The sequence below is a fragment of the Phascolarctos cinereus genome, unplaced genomic scaffold, assembly GCF_003287225.1.
Source record: "Phascolarctos cinereus isolate Bilbo 61053 unplaced genomic scaffold, phaCin_HiC Scaffold_4;HRSCAF=312, whole genome shotgun sequence".
In the NCBI taxonomy this organism is placed as follows: Eukaryota; Metazoa; Chordata; class Mammalia; order Diprotodontia; family Phascolarctidae; genus Phascolarctos; species Phascolarctos cinereus.
Genome location: NW_027555847.1, coordinates 393,262,911 through 393,283,922, shown reverse-complemented (window position 1 = coordinate 393,283,922; position 21,012 = coordinate 393,262,911). Strand labels below are relative to the sequence as shown.

The following is a 21,012-nucleotide window of genomic DNA, read 5'->3' as shown; positions in this document are numbered from 1 at the left end:
TGCTAGTGCATCATTTGCTTCCAATTTAACATACATGGATAACCTCCCAAGTTTTGTACTTGGTTTTCTCTATATTATCTTTATATTATCTTTCTTGTTGAGCTCATCCACATTCATGGTTTCAATTAACACTCTAGAACACTCCCAACCTTGATATGGAATTATCATGCTGTTATTTCCAACTGACTGTTGTCATGAACAAAAACTGAACTTTCCAATTCTCATTCTGTATTTCAGATGGTGTGCCACTGGTCTTCCACCCACCTAGACTCATTTTCTTGGAGTTAGCTTGAAATCTTCCCTTTCTCTTACTCCACACACCGAATTAACTGCAAAGTCCTTACATCCCTTTCCCTGACCTGAGTCTGAAAACCTGAGTACTTAGGTAGCATGTGGATGAGTAGCAGCTTTAAAAATATATATTCTTGTGCTCACATTAAACTACAAATTCAATAATCAAACTTCCAGTAGCTGTAATAGCCATGGCCTTAATTCAAGCTCTTCTCTTCTCTCTTGGTTTACTACATCTGATCATCAGGCGCTCCACTTTCAGTCCTGCTCTCCCAACAAACTCATCCTTGTTACCATCACCAAGAGAGCATGCTCCTCATGGAACCCACTCTTTCATATATGTTCACATTGTTCTAAAAGTCTAAAATCCTTATCTCATGATTTAAAAACTCTTCACCAAAATCTACCAAACTGTTTACTATCCTACAACTACTAGCCCTCTGAGGGATGCTTACTCAAAGACCTTCATCTTCCTGTCCTCCAGTCATTAGTTTTCTTCAAAATAGCATGATGAGAGCCCTGAAAGACTCCCCTAAATCCCACTAACTACCAAGAATTCTCTACCTCTGAAAACTATTTTAGAACCAAATAATTTGAAAGCTGGAGAGAACTTCACTCAATTCACTCCACTTTGCATTTGCAGCTCTGATTGGCTTCAACTCCACAGAACAAGATGGTCCTTCGGGGAGTGCCTCCTGGTGTCTCTCCCCACTTCTAGTTTCCTTTTATGTATTATCTCCCCCCATTATATTATAAGCTTATTCTGGGCAGAAACCGTCTTTTCTATTTCTTATTTTTATCTCCAGCACTAAATACCGCACCTGACACATAGCAGATGCTTAAAAAATGTTTATGGAATAGAACTGAATCTCAGCACCACTTAGCCTAACCTTTACCTGAACGATAATCTCCTCTATAATAAGTAGGCCATTTTTCTTTTGTGTAGCATAATTCTCAGTAAATTTTTCCTTGCATCTAGTCCAAATTCACCTCTTTGTAACTTAAATCCTTTGCTCCTAGTTCTGAGCCCTGGAGTCAAACAGAACAAGCTGGCAATCTTTCTTCCAGGTGACAGCCAAAGACCTGGAGAGAGGAATCAATGATGTCTCTTATTATGTCTCCTCTATACTGAGCTAAATATCTATTATTTTTCAACCACTCCTTATATATAAATCCCTATGAACTCCAGCTCCTTCATCACCACCTAGTTACCAAAAGGATATTCCTAATGTCACTCCCCTGCTCAATAAATTTCATTGGTTCCCCATCACCTATGGGATCAAACATAAACTACTGTTTGATATTTAAAACTCCTTCAATATCTGGCTCCAACCAACCTTTATAGCCTTATTATAACACATTCTCTTCATACACTCTTCCATCCAACCAAACTGGCCTTGCCATTCCTCCCAAACATTATAACTTTTGTACAGGCTGTCCCTCATGCTTGGAATACATTCCCTTCTCACCATCAACTTAAATACCAACTCATACATGATCCTAATCCTCGCAGTTGCTAATATCTCTCCATCTTTCCAAAAAAATGCCACTTATGTGTACAAAGTGCCTTTCCCTACAGAATGAAAGCTCCTTGAGGCCAGGTAATTTTTTATTTTTGTCTTTGTATTCTCAGAACCTAGGACTGTGCTTGGTTAAATGCTTGATGATTGGTCTTCCATGTTGCCTATCTCTGTACAATTTATCTCCAGTTTATCAGTGTCCTTCCTAAAATGTGCTGTCCAGATATTAGGCCTGACCAGGGCAGAGTACAATGGACCCTGTCACTTTTCTAGACTTGGAACTATACCTCTTTTAATGCACCCTAATAAGATTACATATTATTGGCTCATAAAGATATTGTAATTCACTAAAGCACCTGGATCATTTTCAAATGAATCACTGGCTAGCTACACTCCCCAATCTTGTAGATTCAAATTTGATTTTTTTTTAGAACCCATGTTAAAGATTTGGCATAAATCCCTATTAAAGTTCATCTTATTTGGCCCACAGTTCTAGTTTGCTAAGCTCTTTCCTGGAATCTTACTCTGCCACCCCGGGTGTTAACTTCCCCTTTCAACACTGTATCATCTATAAACATGGTTAAGGATACCTTTATCTAAGTCATGATAAGAAAAATATGAAACACCACAAGACAGATCCCTGGGGCACTTCACTGAAGACCTCCTTCCAAGTTATCATCACCCATTTAGAGACTACTTTGGGGGTCTGGTCATTCAATCAATTCCAAATCCACCTAAATGCACTAATTTCTACTCTATATCTGTCCAGCTTTTCCACAAGAATTTAACAACTATACCAAGTTTGAAATATCTTTCACAATTTAAGTATCACCATTTATATCTACATATTACAGTAATATATTCCTCCATTAGATTGTGATATCCTTTTGAATAGAGACTGTTTTGTTTTGCTTTTGTTTGCACCCTCAGTGCTTAAAACAGTACCTGACTCATAGTAGACACTTAATAAATAATACAAACAACAAATACTTATTGACTATGCAGGGCATTCCAAAAGCCTCTGTTCAACTTTAGGCTGTTACAACTTAAAACTGCACTAAGACTTTTGGGATACCTTACATCCTGCTAAGTGGCCTCATTTGGGGTTTTCTTGGCAAAGATATTGGAGTGCTTTGCCATTTCCTTTTCCAGCTCTTTTTACAGATGAAGAACTTTGCTTGGGGTCACACAGCTAGTAAGGGTCTGAGGCAAGATCTGAACTCAGGAAGATGAGCCTGCCTAACTCCAGGCCTGCACATCTCCTAGTTTCCCTCTTGCTACAGCTGACACTTAATAAATAATAAATGCTTATTAACTATGTAGGATATTCCAAAAGTCTTAGTGCACTTTAGGGTATTAAAAAGAGCTGCACTAAGACTTCTGGGGCACACTTTATCTATTTCCTCGTTAAGATCACTAAATGAAGCCAAGCACGCTCAGAAAAGCTTACTTTATCTCCCAATGACAAAAACGACACCGCAGTTTTCCTAGGAGCCATAGAAAACCTGAGGCCATCAGTGACTCCACAGCATTCTGGAAAGCCCGAAACCGCAGCCCCCCCCACGGGGGCGGGGTGCACGTCCACCAGGACGGAAGCTGCTGCCCTCCCAACAGCTCCACGCCGCCCGACCTCTTCAGGTTCGGGGTCAAAGAGGGATGGCAGAGGGGGCAGCTAGGTGGCTCAGCGGATACAGCACCGGCCCTGGAGTTAGGAGGACCAGAGTATAATTCCGGCCCCAGACACTCACTAGCTATGTGACCTCGGGCAAGTCACTTAACCCCACTGCCTAGCCAAAAAAAAAAAAAAGAGGGATGTCCGCGCCCTCAGGGCGGCCAGCGGGGTGCCCAGTGTCCAGAACCCCGCACCCAGGCAGCGCCGTCCCCGCTCCAGGGCCAGGCCCGACCTCCCTCGGGGGCGGCGCCTCGCCCGCCCGCGGTGACCTTCATCAGAACTTCGGCCTCGGGTGTCCCCGTCTCGGGCCGCCGCCCGCAGCGCTGCATGGCCCGGCTCCCAGATCTCCCTTGCCCCACTCCCTTGCCAGCCCTCGGGCTTCCCTTCGGGATGCTCCCCATCAGGGCCTGGAGGCGATGCCGGCTCCACTCCGGTCGCTCTGGGACAGCCGGCCCGTAAGCCCCCTGCCGCGCCGGACCCCACCCGTCGGCGTCTGTCCCAGGGGCCGCCCCGCGGCCTCACCGCTCGCGTCAGAGCCAGCCGCCGGCCGAGCAGCAGCCGCACAGCTACGCCAACCCCGGACATGTCTGCTGGCCGCTGCAGAAGACTGCCCGAGTGGGAAGCCCCCCGCCGCTCGCCAGTGCGTCTGCGCAACCAGGCCCCTCCCCCTAGGAGGGAGGGGCAGCCCCGAGGAAGCGCCCACCCGAGGCCATTGACCGGACTTAAAGGGCAAATCAGCGGGCGGCGGAAGATAAGGGGGCTGACGAGACCAGACTCTCGTGGCTTTTTCTCGCGAGAGTCGTTCGCGTGCCTTTTCTCAGCCCGCCAAGACCCCGCCGGGGACGGTATTCCTCAGCGGTGCGGGCGGCCCCGGCGGCGGCGGTGGCGAGCGAGGGGCCGCGATCCGGGATCCTCGCTGCCCGGGTGAGTCCCCCCGCAGCCCGGGCAGCGCCACTCTCCCCGTCCCTCTGCCCAGGATGCCCAGACCTCCCAAGCTGCCGGGCGGGCCTAGGCCCTGCCCCGCTGGGAGCCGGGAAGTCGAGGGAGGGAGGCAGGCTTCCGGGCCCGGATGACCCGCCCACTTGCTGCTGCCCCAGACGCGGATTTGAGGGATTAAAAAGACAGGGTTTGGGGCGCTCCCACCCCGGTAAAGTCCGCGAGGAAAAGGGCGGACTGCACCCCATTTCGTCTTTGGGCGGAGGATTTTTACGTCTCTTGTCTTTCACATGGCCTCACACCATATTCCTTGTTAGTGCAGTTCAGTTCAACGGTCGTTTAAATTCACTAAGTCCCTACTTTGTGCTTAACACTGAGCCCGGAGTGGGGCGGAAGCCCCGGGCTGGGCACGGGTGGGGAGATGGTGGGGGCGGGGGGAGACCACCGTACCTGACCCTCTGTGCCTTGGGCCAGTGCTGAGTGGGCCACGTGAGTGAGTCAATTTTCTGAGTTGTGAAAGTTACTCCGCTCTTTGTAGAACTGCTCGGTAAGCCCCGAGGGAATCGCTGAGCAATAATCAATGCTTGTAGTTATGAACCTGACTCATGGGAGAAGAGCTTATATTATTTTTTACCTGGCCTGCTGGTGTGTAATAAGTTTTAGAAAGATTCTCTTCCTGGAGGGGTCAATCCCAAAGTTTTCAAGAGTATTATTACTCCGTTGTACTCAATAACATCCACGTTGTGAGATGACTAATATTGATAAACTTAACCCTTCCCAGCAATACAAGGATCTTAGACACCTCCAAAGGGCTCGTGAAGGAAAATGCTATCCACACCCAAAGAAAGAACTATGGAGTTTGAATGCAGATCGAAGCATACTATTTGCTCTTTTTTTCTTCTGTTGTGTTTTGTTTCTTCTTTCTGGTGGTTCCTCTTATTATTCTAATTCTTACTTACAACATCACTAATGTGAATATATGTTTAATAAGAATGTGTATGTAGAGTCTGTATGAGATTGTGTGCTGTCTTGGGGAGGGTGGTGGGGAGGAATGGGGAGAAAAATTTTAAATTCAAAAGCATATGGAAGTGATTGTTGATAAATCAAAATAAATTAATAAAAAAAGGATATTGCTACTCACAGCACCATATTCTGCAAAGGTTATTAGTGCCCAAGGTTTTAATGAATAATGTAGTAAATGCTGACTGCCAAATGAGTGGTACAGACAGTAAAAGAGGGTGGATAGGTCACTTCTGCCTGTGAGGTGTAGAAAAGCAGTAAACTGAAAAACATTCTAGGCTTAGAGAAGGACTATTAATAAAGACACCCAGATAGTGTTTGGGGAAGATAACTGGAGAGAGGTCCAATGTGGTGAGACTTTAGCATGTGTCGGAGTAATGGGAGATTGTTCAGAAATTATAGCATAGATTTAGAGCAGGAATGGGCCATAGAGTTTGTACAGTTTCAGCCAGACTAAGTGACTTGTCCAGGGTCACACATAAGTGGCAGAATCAGGATTTGAACCTGGGCTTTCTGATGCCAGATCTCTTGCTTTTTCAGTGAAACATGTATCATCCTATACTGTGGTCAATAGTCATATAGCATCACCAGGAGAATAGTTCTTTTAAAAGGACAGGCTTTTATGGAAAAAAGTCAACAAGCATTTATCAATCACAAATTCAGGCACTGTGCTGAGAATACAAAGGCAAAAACATAACCATAACCTATGCTTTGATTTGTGGTGGGTGAATTAAAATCTAGGAGACTATTTCATTGGTGTAGGAAAGAGGTAATGAGGGTTGTATGAATAGAGAGAAGGGGATGGATTTTAGAGTAGCTGGAACTATAGAATTAACAAGATTTAGCAGCTGGTTGGATATTGGATCTGAATGGTATTAAGAGTTGAAGATGTCTCCAGGTTTGCAAATCTGGTAGATGGCAGGATGGTGGTACCCTCAATAGTAATAGGAAAGGTAGGAAGAGGGTTGCATCTTAGGGAGAAGAGAATGAGTTCTCTTTGGAACATTTGAGTTTTAGGTGTCTGTGGGGCATTGTGATGGAGTAGATGAGATTTGAGCTGAGTCTTGAAGGAATCAAAAGAAACTGAGAGGCAGGGATGAGGAGGAAAAACATTCCAGGCATGGGGGACAGCCAGTGAAAAGACACAGGAACAGGAAATGGAAGGGAGTATGTGCAGAACTGTAAGTAGCCAGTGTAGTTGGGTCATGGAGTATGTAAAGGGAATAAAGTGGAAGAACATTGGAAAGGGCCTTGTGAAAAGCTTTAAATGCCAAAGAGAGGACTTTACAATGGATCCTGGAAATAAGAGGGAAGCACTAGAATTTATTCAGTAAGGGAGTGACATCATCAGACTTATATTTTGAGAATATTCTCTTAGCAAATGGATACAGGATGAAGTGGAAAGGAGAGAGACTTGAGGCAAGAAGACCCATCAGAAAGCTATTGCAGTAGTTCACAGGAAAGTTGATGAGGGCCTGTACACTTAGAGGGGCAGGTATGGGAGAAGAGAGAGAGTGAGAGAACTTACGTGTGTGTGTGTGTGTGTGTGTGAAAGAGAGAGAGGTTTGTGAAGGTAAAAATGACATGATTTGGTAATGGCTTGGAGATTTAGGATGACACTGAAGTTATAGGCTCAAGTGACTGGGAGAATGAAGGTATCCTTCATTGTAAAAGAGAAGTTCTAAAGAAGGGAAGATTTGGTGAGGGGAGAGATTATGAGTTCTGTTATGGATTTCTCCCTGGGTTTTCATAATACTGCTTTATACTGGTTCTCTATTCATATCTCCTCCTTTCACGGGGTCATTATCTATAGTCCTTTCTTCCCCACAATCCTCTAGTTTCTGAGTGTAACCCAGCATTCTGCCAGAAGCCATCATCTCCATGTCTGTCTCTGTACTCTTGATTATCTCACAGTTCTACAGATTGAACTATATTCTATGTAGATGACTCCTAAATCTACATTTCCAACTCTCAGCTCTTTCCTGAGCTCCAGTTCTACATCTCTAGTAGCCATTACTACTGTAGCAGCTCATAGTTGTCTCAGCCTTAAAATATCCAAAACAATTCATTATCTTTCCCCCTAAATATGCCCTTTCTCCCATCTTCCTTATTTCTGTCCAGGGCACTTTTGTCACCTAATTTGGTAACTTTGGAGTTTTTACTTTTATTTACAGTAATTTCCCCACCTGCCTCCTCATGTTCAGTTACCAAAATTTATTGATTCTTTATCCTCAAAGTCTGTGCATCCATCTTCTCTCCACTCATACCAGACTCCCTGATTTAGCTCAACTGAAAAGGCTCCATTAATTTAAAATGTGCTGTTTCTGTGAGTTTGCAAGGCATTTCTTAAAATCAAAAGGTCAGAGGTCCAATTGATCAGTTCTCCCATTCATTTTCATTCCTGTATTTGGTGGCAAATACATCTTCAGATGAGTGATTATGTAGTGCATATATGAGTAAGGGAAAAGGAAGAACCTTAACACAGAAGATTTATGTACCCAAATGAGAATTATTGAAGGATACTTTTTATAGCTGGTGGAGGCTACAGGATGTGCTGTCAATCATAAAGTCTTTATGCAGTGCAATTTGAGGGACACATTCAGGGCAACTCACTTAAGATGACTTCCCAACTTTTTCCTTTTACATAGAAAAGGTTATTTTTGGTGTATGGTAAGGATATTCCTTTGAATTTGAGGGATCTGTTATTAGTGGGGAAGCTAGGTGTTAACTGTTACCTGGACTCCCAGATCTGTCTATGGTTAGCGATCTTAGAGCATTGTCTTTAGTTGAAAGGTTGAAGGAAGATGAAAGGGAAAGGGAGAGGGAGTCTTGACTCATCCTGTCCCTACCTGCCTTTGAATTTGTACTCAGAGATAAGAGACTGTACTTTATGGTTTTAGCTGGACTCTTGTACAAGTAGTCATGAACTCATGCAAAAAACAAAGTTGCCAATTTGTTTATGGCCTGAATTTCTGATTTAACTTAACTTTCCTGAGCCATAAGACTTCCAGACCATAAAACATAGTATAGATACAGTGAATAAGTTAACATTCATTCAGGGCATTTTATTCATTACTTTCTATACTAGAAGGAAATGGCAAACCACTCCAGTATCTTTGCCAAGAAAACTCCGGATGGAGTCACAAAGAGTCGGAAACAACAACAGAGCCTTTTGTTCAATACTTTATATACTAGAACATTTTTTCATCTATGAGTTGTGTCATCAGTTGCCATGGGCAGCTAGATGGTGAGGTGGATAGAATGCCAGGCCAGGAAGACTCTTCCTGAATTCAAATCTAGCCTCAGACACTTATTAGCTGTGTGATCGTGGGCAAATCACAACCCCGTTTGCCTCAGTTTCCTCATTTATAAAATGAATGAGAGAAGGAAATGCAAACCACTCCAGTATCATTCATTGCCAAGAAAACCTCAAATAGGGTCATGGAGGGGTTGGACACCACCGAACAACTATAACAAATATGTTTTCTGCCCCTCAGGCACTCTGTCCCATCCAAACTAGCCTAATTTGTGTTTTCCTCACATGACATTCTTGTCCAGTCTTTCTGAGTGTACCTTTGCATTGGCTTTCCTCATGCCTTGAATACTCTCTTTCATCTCTACTAGAGAACCCCCTAACTCCCTTTAACACGACTGAAGTGCCCCCTCCTTCAAGGATGCCTTTCTTGATTTTCCCAGTTATTTCTGTGCCACCCCCCATTTGTATGCGTTTTATATAGTCAGTCAGTAAACATTTACTTAGCACATACTTACATAGTAAGGGATAAAAAGGAAGGTTAAAGATAGTCAAGAAGCTCACAGTTTAATGAGGGAGATTATATGCAAACAGCTGTACAGATAAGCCTTATAGAGGATAACTGGAAATATTCAGTAGAGAGAAGGACCTAGAATTAAGGGGGATTGGGAAACATCCTGTGTTTTCTGTGAACCTGTTGTCTTTCATTCCCTTTTAACACCCATATCACCAATAGAAGGTAAATTCCTCAAAGGAAGAGACTTTCACTTTTGTATGTGTATCTCCTTGACAAAGTAAATACTTAATAAATATTTGATTGTTTGAGACCCTAAGAGGAGCAGGGAAGGCAGTGCTACTTTACCCAGTACTTAGAGTTTGTAGTGAGAGAGACCTCTCACCTAGAGAGCAAGGTGGCTATTCAGGTTAGAGCTAAGAAAAGCTTATAAGAATATTTACCAGTGAATCTAACAACTGGGACAATGTTTTCCAATTGATGTAAGACTTTCTTTGAAATGAAGAAATAGGAAAAATGTGGAAAAAGGGAGAGCACATGTTCTAGAAGAAAAGGATGAGGCAGTAATACCAGGTAAGAAGCCCTTTTGCATTTCACACCTACTTCCAGGGAATCCTACAGTATCTTTCTGCTTTAGACCTGTAAGTCAAGAGCACCTGGAGAACCCTCCAGGTTCTTCCAGTCTGGTCAAAACCAGCCTTGTCCAAACTCCTTGTTTGGGGACAAGTAAGAGGAAGGGCTAGCCGAAGGGGACAGATCAGGCCTGCTGGAGCCCCTGAAGAAAAGAGCAGATCTCTTCTCTAGGAAAAGGGCCTCCTCCTGCTCTACAAGACATCTAGCTTCCTAGCATCCTCAGAGGGCATCAGGACAGGGAGATGCATTCTCTTTTTTCATTCTTCTTCTAGTAGGAGAATATTCTGACTGGTTTTCAGAGGCGGAATTGAGAATGGTTATTCCAGAGAAGAGAAGACATGGGGGGCCTTGATAACTGTCTTCAAGTATTTGAAGGGCTCTCCTGTGGAAGAGGAATTGTGATTCGTCCCCATAAGGTAGAACTGGGAACATTGGATGGGAATTGCATAAACAAATTTAGATTTGGTAAAAGGAAAAAATATTCAACCATCAGGAAAGTATTTATTCAAAAGTAGAATAGCTGCCTCAAGAGGAAAAGAATTCCCCATTATTGGAGGTATTCAAGCAAAGTCTGGATGATCACTTGTCAGTGACATTGTAGACAGGTTTTTTTGTTCATATAGAAATTGGACTTGATAATCAATGAGGTCCCTTCTAATTGTGAAATTCTGTGATTTCTTCTTATAACAATAATGTTATCTTTTTAAAGGTTCATCTCCATGAATAACTTAAATGACCCTCCACATTGGAATATCCGGCCTAATTCCAGGGCAGAGGGTGGTGATGGAAGCAGATGGAATTATGCTCTACTGGTTCCCATGCTGGGATTGGCAGCATTTCGTAAGTTATGGGGTTTTTTTTATAGTTTTTGGATTTTCTGGGCTGAAAGTTTTGTGTACTGCTTCAGTGAGAATTATTTTGTTTTTCAACTCCTCTTTGGTCCTAAAGTAAAAGTGAGTGAAGTTGATGGGGAAGACAAAATACATGAACCCTTGGAAATTTAGTGTTTAATATTTGAAAATCTGATCTTCGAAGACTTAACTAAAGGGTAGCTGTTTCATGAAACAGTTCTTTTCTTCAAGGAGCTTACATTCTATTGGGAGGAAAAGCACATACACAGAAAAGTAAATACAAAATACATACAAAGGACAATTCCCAAGGGGAGGACACTAGCAACTAGGGAATCAGAATAGACCTCTTGAGAAGATAGCACTTGAGTTGAGCTTTGAAGGAATTGAAAGATTCTGTGAAGCAAAGGTGAAGAGGATGTGTAATCCAGGAATGGTGCTAGGCTTTTATAAAGGCTCAGAGACAAAAGATAGGCTGTAATATATGGGATGGCATAAGTAAGCCAGGTTGGCTGGAACAGTAATATGCAATAAACCTAGAAAGTTAGGCTGAATTGTGCCTTCAGAGGACGGAAGGTGAAGAATACCTCTTGGCAGAGGTAGCAGACTTGGTTCAGAATGAGGTTCATTTGTAGGCGTGGCCAATGTGTTCGATTTACTTTGCTTGATTGTACATAATTATTACAAGAAGAGTTCTGTGGTACAGATGAGAAGTTGCAGTGTGGTGTTCTAAAAAAAATCAGTGAAACATTTTAAGAGATAAAATTAAATTTAAAAAATTTAAAATAAAAAGAACTTTATATTGAAGGACATCATTAAGGACTTTAAGCCAAACCTATGACTTTAAACACTGGAACTTTTTCAGCAGTACTTCTCAAGAGATCATGAGGGCCTGAACAAGAGTGGTTGTAGTATGTATACCAGAGGGGACAGGAGTAAACATGACATCACTTGGCAACTGATTGAGTATGAGGGATGAGGGAAGAAGAAGAATTGAGAGTTTACTCTGAGGTTGCAATTTGGAGCAACTTGAAAGAAGATGGTTCTCTCATTTGGAAATAGGAAGAGTAGGAAGGGTTAGCTAAAAGTTCCTCTGAATTCATAAGAATACTTTGTCCCATTCTTAGGATGCTTATTACATTCTGCCTTGTCTTGTCACTGAATGATTCAATTTAATAAACATTAAGCCTTAATAATAATATTATTCATAATAATATTCTTACTATTTACAAAACAGTATGTCATGCTGATACTGTAAAGTAGGCAAGGCTGCTAAGTAGACAATGTGAAATCAAGGGGGCAGAGAAAAAGATATAGAACTGGACATGGGCTTCTAATTTTCAAAGATTTATTAATCACAAAGCTTCAACTACCCTGACACTCACTGGCTTCCCTTGGGGCATGCTTGTTGAATTGATTTATTCATTCACTCATTAATTCAGCAAACATTTATTAAGTAACTACTTTCTGTAGAGCACTATTTTAGGAGATGAAAAAAATACAAAGTTTAGCTAAGATGTGTTTTTGCCTTCTAGAAATGTATAGTAGGGGTATAAGTTACAAATATAGGTGACCATAATACACAAGATTACATAATTGCATATGCTGTGGGAAGTTCATAGAAGAAGCTTTTCTATTGATTAGGGAAGACTTGATGGTGGAAGTGGCATTTTATTTGGATTTAAAGGATATGTAGAAATTCAGTAAGTGAAGAGGGGAGGGAAGATATTCCAAGCATAGGGAACCATGTGAGCAAATGTGGGAATGTACAGTGCTTTTTTGGGAATTAGTAATCCAGTTTGACTAAAGCAAAGAGCTTATGAGTATAAAATAAGACAGAAAAATTTGTGAAGGTCATTGCCTGTTAAAAAAGAATTTTAAATGTTATCTGGTGAGCATTATGGAACCACTGGAAATTTTTGAGCATTTTAGCATAATGACCAGAACTATTCCTGAGGAAAATTATTATGGTAGTAGTTTGAGAAAATGGTTTGAGAAGGGATAGAAGAGTCAGTTGTCATATTCCTGGTGGGTGTTAATAAGCATCTGCAGTAAGGCTGTGGCGGTGGGAATGGAAAGTAAGGGACAGCTGTAAGAGGTATTGTGTAAATAGGGTTGACAGGATTTGGTTAATATTAGGTATGAGAGGTGAGGAAGAAGGGAGAAGAGATAACATTAGTATTTCCAGCATGATAGATTGAGTGAATGGGGGTGACATTGCCAGAAATGGTGAAGTCAGAGAAGTAGTTTTCTGTGAAAAGAGAACAGGTTCAGTTTTGGGCGTGTTGAGTTTGAGTACTTTGTTTAGACACTCAGGTTGAGCTGTCCTGGATGAATACATAATTACAAAAGACAGAGAGTGCCACTTGTGGGTGCTGGGGTTGATCTCACAGCACTGAAAATGTGAACCATGATTCCTTTTGAGTCTCCCATGTGTGGGTAAGATAGGGAAAGAGCTTGTTGTTTGAGCAGAAGAAAAATGAACTGCATTTTTACCTAATGGGTAAGACTCTCATGTTCTCTGGATGCATTTATAGAAGCTACATTTCTGTTGTTTCTCAGGGTATGTAGTCCTTGTCTCCTCAGTTTAGGAAAAACTAGAATCATGAAATTAGTGTGACTAATGATGTCCTGAGTTGTACAGTCATGTGTCCCTGTATAGTCCCTAACAATTAGAGCTACAAGGACATTAGACGTCATTTAGTGCAGCTCCTTCATCTTATAGATGAAGAAGAAAAGGAGGCCCAGAGAGGTGAAATGGCATGTCCAAGACTACTTGGGCAGCAAGGTAATTAATAAGTAGCAGATTCAACATTTGAACTCAGGTTCTTTCATTTCAAACCAGTGTTCTTTGCTGTTATTCTTCTTATGATAATTTGTGTTTCTCCTGGGATAACTAAGTAAAGCCAGCAGTTGATAGAATTATTCCCTCTTGCCATAATATTTATAAAAGGGAGAAATGAAGGGAAATTTGTGCCTTGCAGGTAATAATATTTGGTGGTAGAGTTTGTGGCTCTGGAGTCACAGGGCTTAAGTCCAAATCCTTCCTCTGAAATTTACTTACCTGTGTGATATTGGGCAAGTCTCTTAACTTCTTTGGGCCTCAGTGGTTTCATCTGTAGAATGAGGGGGTTGGACTGGATGGTCTCTGAGGTCCAGCTGGTTTCTGAAGTCCCCTTTAACTCTAGATCTACATTATCATTTGATCCTATGAGATATTCTCCTCTTAGAGCACAGTCATCCAGAATTTTGCTGTAGCTTCAGTAGTCACAGCTGGGTTGATTGGGAGAGGATGAATTTGAATTTAGGTAGTAATCAGCTGACCATGAACAGAAATCAGTATAACCTAGCCATATTGTCTTTTAATATCTTGTCTGTTTTATGCTGGAGCCAACATAACCAAGTGGTAGTAGGATCCAAAGCAAAAGTAAATAGCGACAAACAGCTAAATTCCATTTATGTTTCTTCCCCCAATACAAAAACAAAATACACCCAAAACCAAACAAACTTTTTAGGTAGACTAATAGGAAATTTGCCTGTCTGCATGGTCATGCTTCTCGGTGAAGGGCAGAGAGCCTCTGTTTGCATCGCATATAAAATTCTGTATGTTACAATTTAATGCAAATCCCTTTCTTATACTAACACCTAAAATCTTCAGCATTTGTTGAGATACCATCCTGTTAGGTTCTGTTTTTTGATAACTGTTAATTTTCTTTAAGGAAAAAAACTCAGAGCTTCGACACTGACTTTTTTTTGTCATTTTTGCTTTTTTTTTAAATCTTAGGTTGGATTTGGTCTAGGGAGTCTCAAAAAGAAATAGAAAAAGAAAGAAAAGCCTACCAACAAAAAGCAATTGCTTTCCAACAGGATCTTGAAGCTAAATACCGTGATATTATCTCAGAAAACCGTCGTGCAGTAGCTCATTTGTCTGTGGAGCTTGAAAAGGAGCATAATAGAACAACTAGCTATCGTGAAGCCCTCATCTCTCAGGGTCGAAAATTAGTAGAAGAAAGGAAACTTCTGGAACAGGAACGTGCGCAGGTAATGCAAGAAAAGCAGCAGCTACAACCTTTGAAAAGTGTGTATCAACACTGCTTGGAAAAGGAAGAAAATTGGCAAAAAAGAGCTGCCTTTTTGCTGAAAGAATTTGAAGAAGCACTTATAGAACGACAGAATATCTACTGTAGTTTGGTTCTTCCTCGGACCAAGCGCCTAGAAATCGAGAAAAGCTTGTTAGTTCGAGCATCCATCGATCCAGTTGCTGCTGATCTAGAGATGGTATCTGGTTTAACAGATATATTTAAGCATGACACATATTGTGGAGATATGTGGAATTCCAACAAACGTCAAAATGGGAGGCTCATGTGGCTTTATCTCAAATATTGGGAATTAGCTGTTGAATTGAACAAATTTAAGAGAGTAGAGAAATCCATATTAGAAAAATAAGAAAAATGTGGAATAGGGAGGCTCCTCTTATTGGCTATGAATGGAGTAAGACAAGATTGACATTCTGGGATTCTGGCTTTCCCAATATCTTTTCTTTTTTTTTACCGTGCTGTTACCACATATAGTGCCATTAAAGCAGAATGTCTCTCTAGCTATGAATTAGCTGGCATGCTTCTAAAGGTTGCCAGCTTGTAAAAGTAGTTGCAGTTTACCTTTCCTTCCCTGAGGAGGCAACAGGTTAACTCCCTACTGTACTTGGCTTGCAGCTGTTAAAAAAGATACCAACTCTGAAGCTTCTCCTGTGCCACTGATATTTTAAATAACAGAACACCACTATTTTTTCCTACCACCAAATTAGCTTTGGGAAAGAATTACAGTCTATTTTTGTTGCTCCCTTAAAAGTTATGGTTTCCTTTGAACCATTTAATCTCATAGCATATTTTTTTCCCAAAATGAAATCTAAAAATTGTCAGATTCTATGCAGAATGGTACTGTAGTTGACAGTGCAAAATAATGCTATTTATCATATTAATACAGCTATATCAGGTTACTTAAACTTTACAGTGTTTCTTGAATTCAGATTTATGCAATATTAAATGAGATTGGATTGTTTGTATTCACTGTGCAGATTTTAGTTATGTCATTAGTGTTATATGAAAATTGATAGTAGCATGAACTATCAAAAAATAGTCCTTTAAGAATATGAATCATATTTTATATGTAGAGCACTTTATGCTTTATGAAACTTTAATGTAACATCCCCACAACACCACCATTAGGACAGATGTTCTCATTTTATATTTGAGGAAACAAACTTGAAAGCTTATTGAATCTCAGATAGCATGGCTGGTAAATGACAGAGCCAGAGACCTGGTCAGTACTCTTTCACTCAAGCGCATTTCCTATCCAGATAGGGGTAAATAAGAGAAACAGTAACAAATATGAGCTTTATTACTTAAATTCATATTTAGGGTAATGCTTCCCTGAAGAACAAGAAGAGGGCTATTAACATGTGCTCTACAACTGTGACCTGGCTGTAGAAAGACCTGGTTTGACTTGGTATTCTCTTTCTTGGTATTCATCATCAAAATCAAATTCAACCGTTATTTTCAGCTTCCTCTGATCGCATCAGTTTTGTTTTGTTTTGAGAAAGGGCATGCATTACCAAGGTTAGCAGGAGGGGAGAAAAATAAGATTATGAAAGTTTTTCACAGTGCACATTTCTAGAATGGTATAGAGAACTCTGGGTAAGCATTGCATTTAAGTTGGCTTTAGGAAAAAATAGCTTTCCATATGGCTTAGTGCTTTTTGTTTCGCTGGGTGCTCAGAGTCTCACTTGTTTACAGAGTTGGATCACTTTATCATCACTTAGCATAAGGCTGAGTATGAAAATGATATCTTTGAGTAGATATGGCCCAAGAAGTTCACTGTAATCTTCTATATTCCCCAAAGTTTTGTATCTGAGATTCTCTAATCAATAATTCCATTGATTAGCTATTTAACCTTAAACAAGTCAATGAGATTCCCAGACTCTTTAGTTGGAAGGTACCCTAGAGGCCATCTAGTTCATTTTGTCTTATCAATTCATCCTCACTCTTCATGTCTTTAACAAAACAAAACAAAACAAAACAAAATGAAGAAAATTAGTCGGGCTTTAGTTTTTCATTTTGTTAGATGATTCATATTGGCTTTTTAATCCTATGCTATCTTCCTTCAGTTATTCTCTTCTAACATCTAGCTGGTGTGTGGTCATGGAGTGCAACCTAATTTAGATATGGGCCCAAATAAAACAAAATTAAGAATAAAATCAATTAGGAATTAATATGATTTTATGCTTCTTCTACCAAAAAAAAATTTACAGTAGTGTCTTCCAGAGTCAGGTAGAAATAACTTGATTTTCTTTACCCCTGCTTCCCTAACATGATTAATTGAGAATTTACATTATTTTACTGATCTTCTGCAAAGAACACCTGTAATGAATGAGATATCTGTATCATCTAATAAAAATAAGAGTATATGAGGTGAACATTTCCTTTAGTAAAGAAGAAAATAATAGTGGACCAAATACTAATTTTATAGTCTTTTTTCCAAGACTAAATGGCAGTATAAGGGTTGTACATTAAAACTTTGAATTTGATCCTGAGAGTTGTGACAATGATCAATGAAGTAAAATGTAGAGAAATTTAACAGAATATAGAGAGAGCCTTCTTGTAGCTCGGGGGGAAGATTGGAACCAGGGATAGCTCAAGACTTTTGAGATAGAAGTTCTGCTGGCATGCTTACAGACAGGATAATAAATTATCAAAATGAGAAACATGGAAGATATCCTTTAATAGAAATGGGAGAGAGGGAACTACATATCCTAGCATGTGACATTTGATTATTTTTAAGTCAAGAGGTTTTGGGGTAAATTATATATGTATAGGGTGATGGTGTGTTTCTTTGTGGTTCACACTGTTTTCTAACTATCTCATTGTAAAAGTGCCCATTTCAGGGTATTTTTGTGATGTAAAAGAGGTGAGCACCAGGACTAACCTCTTGCTATTTGCAAAAATAAAATTAAAAGTAGACAATAATTCTGTAGAGTTATATAATGTTTTTCCCCCTAAATAACATTTTTGCCCTTGAATTACTACTTTTTTCCCCAAATTCCTTGTCAGTTAGGCATGGTAGATACAGCTTTTTAATTAAAATGCCATAGAAGTGGAAAAACTGCAAATATTATACCCTATATCACATACTGTAGGGGAAAATACTCATAAGAACATTTGTTATAGTCCTAAAGCACTTGCATTTTTCTTCTTAAAGAGGTGTGGCTAATTAAAATGTGTCAATTATCTATGATAAATGTCTCCTGAATCTGCCTTCTTCTTGCTACTGCTACTACCGTATTGAGTTTCTCATCATTTCTTGCTAGGATTATTATAGTAATTTCCTAACTGAACTCCTTGCCTCGCAGTTAAAAATATACACCCAAACTATACTTACCCTATCTGCTCATAGGGTTAAATCTAACTTGGATCTAACCATCACACAAAACAGGGCCAACTCCATGACCTTGAACCCTGAAATTCTTACTGATTGTAATCTCCTTTTCATTCACCTTTCTCCCTGCCTCTTAAACATACTGTTCAGCTTCCTCTGTATTCTGGTCCTTTCATCCTTCCCTGTTCTTCCCAATCTATTGCCCTGGACTCACTTTCTTCCATTTCTCTTGGCCCTCTAGGAAACCAGTTTAGCTATATATTGTCCACCTTTAAATACCTTGTCTGCTTATCCTGCTGTTTAACAACAAAAGCCCTTCAAATGCTCTTTGACTGCCTTGGGTGGATTGGGAAGAAGAAAGGGGCTGGTTAGCTCAGTGGATAGACTACTGGACCTGGAGTCAGGAAGACCTGAGTTGCTACCTACTAGCAAAGTGACCCTGGACAAGTCTTTTAACCTTTGTCTGCCTCAGTTCCTTTATCTGTAAATGGGGATAATAAACTCTCTGGATTGTTGTGAGAATAAAATGAGGCAGTATTTGTAAAGCTCTTTATAAACCTTAAAGCACTATGTGAATGATAACTATTACTTTGACTAGAGTCCTTAAATATATATTATATGTATATGTGTACATACACATATGTACATATGTATGTATATTTGCAGTTAAGCGTTTATTTTCTTTCTCCAGCTCCAATTAAAAAAAAAACAAACCTTGAAATATGCATAGTCAAGGAAGACATTTTAGAGTGGTTATATAAAAATGCCTTACTCTTCATCTTGAGTCCATCAACTCCCTGAAGCAGTATGGTTAGCATTCTTCATTTGCTGATCTGCTAGTATTATGGTTGGTCATTACATTGACCAGAATTCTTCAAGATTTCAAAATTGTATCTATAATATTGTTATTGTTGTAAGTTAAGTTACTGTTGTTAGAAGTTACTCAACAATATTATTGTTATGTTGTATAAGTTATTCTGCTTCTGCTCACTTATGCTGCATCAGTTTCAATAAGTTTTCCCAGGTTTCTCTGAAACCATCCTTTTTATAACTTCTTACAGCAAAATAATGTTCCATTAATTCATATGTCATAATTTATTCAGCCATTCCCTGATTGACAGGCACTTCCTCAGTTTCCAGTTCTTGGTCTGTACATTAAGCTGCTATGAATATTTTTGTACGTATGTGTTCTTTTCCTCTTTGATCTTGGAGGTAGAGGTATTGCTGTGTCAGAGGATAAGCATAATTTAGTAACTTTTTGGGCAGTTCCAGCATGGCTGGACCAATTCACAGCTTCACCATCACTGCACTAGTGTACTTATTTTCCTCCAACCCATTCGACATTTGTCATTTTATTTTTTGTCAGTTTTGCCAATCTGAGGGGTATGAGGTGGAAGCTCAAGAGTTATTTTAATTTGCATTTTTCTTAGTGTTTTGGAGGATTTTTTTCATATTGCTATTGGTAGCATAGATTTCTGCCTTTGAAAACTGCCTTTTTGTATGTTTTGACAGTTTATCAATTGGGAAATGCCTCTTATTTTTATAAATTTGAAAAAAGTTTCTTATATATGTATATACCTTGGAAATGAGACTTATAAGAGAAACTTGCGGCAAGATGTACTCCTAGTTGACTTTTCCTTTTAAGCTACATTCAAACTATATCCCCTTTTTTTAAAATTTGTTTTTTTTCAATGAACAAATCTCTATCTTCTCACCCTTCCACTTCTTTCCCTGTGTCTCACTGTTTACCAGGAGTTCCCAAACTTTACATGGCCTATCACCCCCTTTTAAAATAAATTACTCAACACCCCCAGGAAATCTACTTTATTTAATTTTTTTTTAAATTTGCGACATTTCAAAAAAAATTTTTTTTAATGATACATCTTAAATTTAATCATTTATTGTAAATTTGTGAGTTTTCCTGCATTGAAATTTTGATGATACAATATTGCATCATGTAACTGGATAGTATTTTGTTGTAAACAAGTCATTACACGCACGTATTCCTGCTGATGCTTGCTGGACTTCCTGACAATGACTGACACACAGGCCTGCCAACACTTGCTTGGTAAGATCTGTTGGTGGACTTGTCCACTCATGGGTTATAACTTACATTTTGTGTGTTTTTTTGGAAAATAATGTAGTCACTACAGCTTTTAACTCTGTTACACAACAGACGAAACACGTATGAACGGTTTTTCAAAATTTTCTTTTCTTCCCTTTTTTCCTTATGTTTCCATTGCCCCCTTATTTTTATTTGGTGCCCGCCAATTACACCTGAGGCTACTATCGCCACCCTAATCGTTCCAGCTTCCTACAAGGGAACCTATCAATTATACCCTGTGTCCATCACCTCTGTCTGGAGGCGGGTAACATATTTAATCATTAGTCCTTTGGAATTAGGATTGGTTATTGTGTTGATCTTTTTTCCCATCCTCTTTTTTATAGACAAGAGGAAGGTGAGAAAGATATGGCTTAGCTCTAGTGTTCTAGGTTTGATGCTGTCTGCTGCTCCTATGCCTCTCTTATCCCCTCAACTAGAGCTCAATCTTTCTTTCCTGTATTTTCTTTTCTGACTCTTTGAGATCCTCCAGAGTTTATTTTGTTTAGGACTAACCCTTCCTTTAATGTACTCTTCCTCTTATTCCCTACTTTCTCTTCTCTTTCTAGAGTTTTCATGTTGAGTGAAATGTATTGCTGTACCCAAATGTGAAGAAAGGCTAGATATTGTAGATGGGATTAGGACAGCTAGGTGGTGCAGTGGATGTAGTGCCTGGCCTGGAGTCAAGAACACCCAACTTCCTGAGTTCATAGGCTCGGACACTTGCTAGCTGTATGACTCTGGGCAAGTCACTTAACCCTGTTTGCCTCAGTTTCTTCATCTGTAAAGAAAG

At 40.0% G+C, this 21,012-nt stretch overlaps 2 protein-coding genes across 4 annotated transcripts in view; one reads left to right on the top strand and one right to left on the bottom strand.

Annotated features, from left to right (window-relative positions):
- The window catches only part of SDHA (succinate dehydrogenase complex flavoprotein subunit A), a 42,485-nt gene extending 38,395 nt beyond the window's left edge, over nucleotides 1-4,090 (bottom strand). For both annotated transcript variants that reach the window (XM_020985676.1, XM_020985677.2), the window contains exon 1: nucleotides 4,006-4,090. In XM_020985676.1, the coding sequence (XP_020841335.1) occupies nucleotides 4,006-4,068 (63 nt within the window). In that variant the 5' untranslated portion in view covers nucleotides 4,069-4,090. The remainder of the gene's footprint in view (nucleotides 1-4,005) is intronic.
- On the top strand, nucleotides 4,067-19,936 carry CCDC127 (coiled-coil domain containing 127). 2 transcript variants are annotated; one of them, XM_020985679.2, is made up of 4 exons: nucleotides 4,318-4,407; nucleotides 10,112-10,255; nucleotides 10,549-10,679; nucleotides 14,472-19,936. In XM_020985679.2, the coding sequence occupies exons 3-4, from the start codon at nucleotides 10,559-10,561 to the stop codon at nucleotides 15,131-15,133; spliced, it is 783 nt and encodes a 260-aa protein (XP_020841338.1). In that variant the 5' UTR covers nucleotides 4,318-4,407; nucleotides 10,112-10,255; nucleotides 10,549-10,558; the 3' UTR covers nucleotides 15,134-19,936. The 2 variants fall into 2 exon arrangements, with proteins under 2 accessions (XP_020841337.1, XP_020841338.1); XM_020985678.2 differs by lacking the exon at nucleotides 10,112-10,255 and having other exon boundaries at nucleotides 4,067-4,407.
- The last annotated feature ends 1,076 nt before the right edge of the window (nucleotides 19,937-21,012 follow it).

Excerpts from the sequence above, each read along its gene's own strand:
- CCDC127 (XM_020985678.2), top strand. The coding sequence starts at position 4,067 with ATGTCTGCTGGCCGCTGCAGAAGACTGCCCGAGTGGGAAGCCCCCCGC. Across the intron at positions 4,408-10,548 it reads CCGGGATCCTCGCTGCCCGG|GTTCATCTCCATGAATAACT; the intron begins GTGAGTCCCCCC and ends ATCTTTTTAAAG. Across the intron at positions 10,680-14,471 it reads GCTGGGATTGGCAGCATTTC|GTTGGATTTGGTCTAGGGAG; the intron begins GTAAGTTATGGG and ends TTTAAATCTTAG.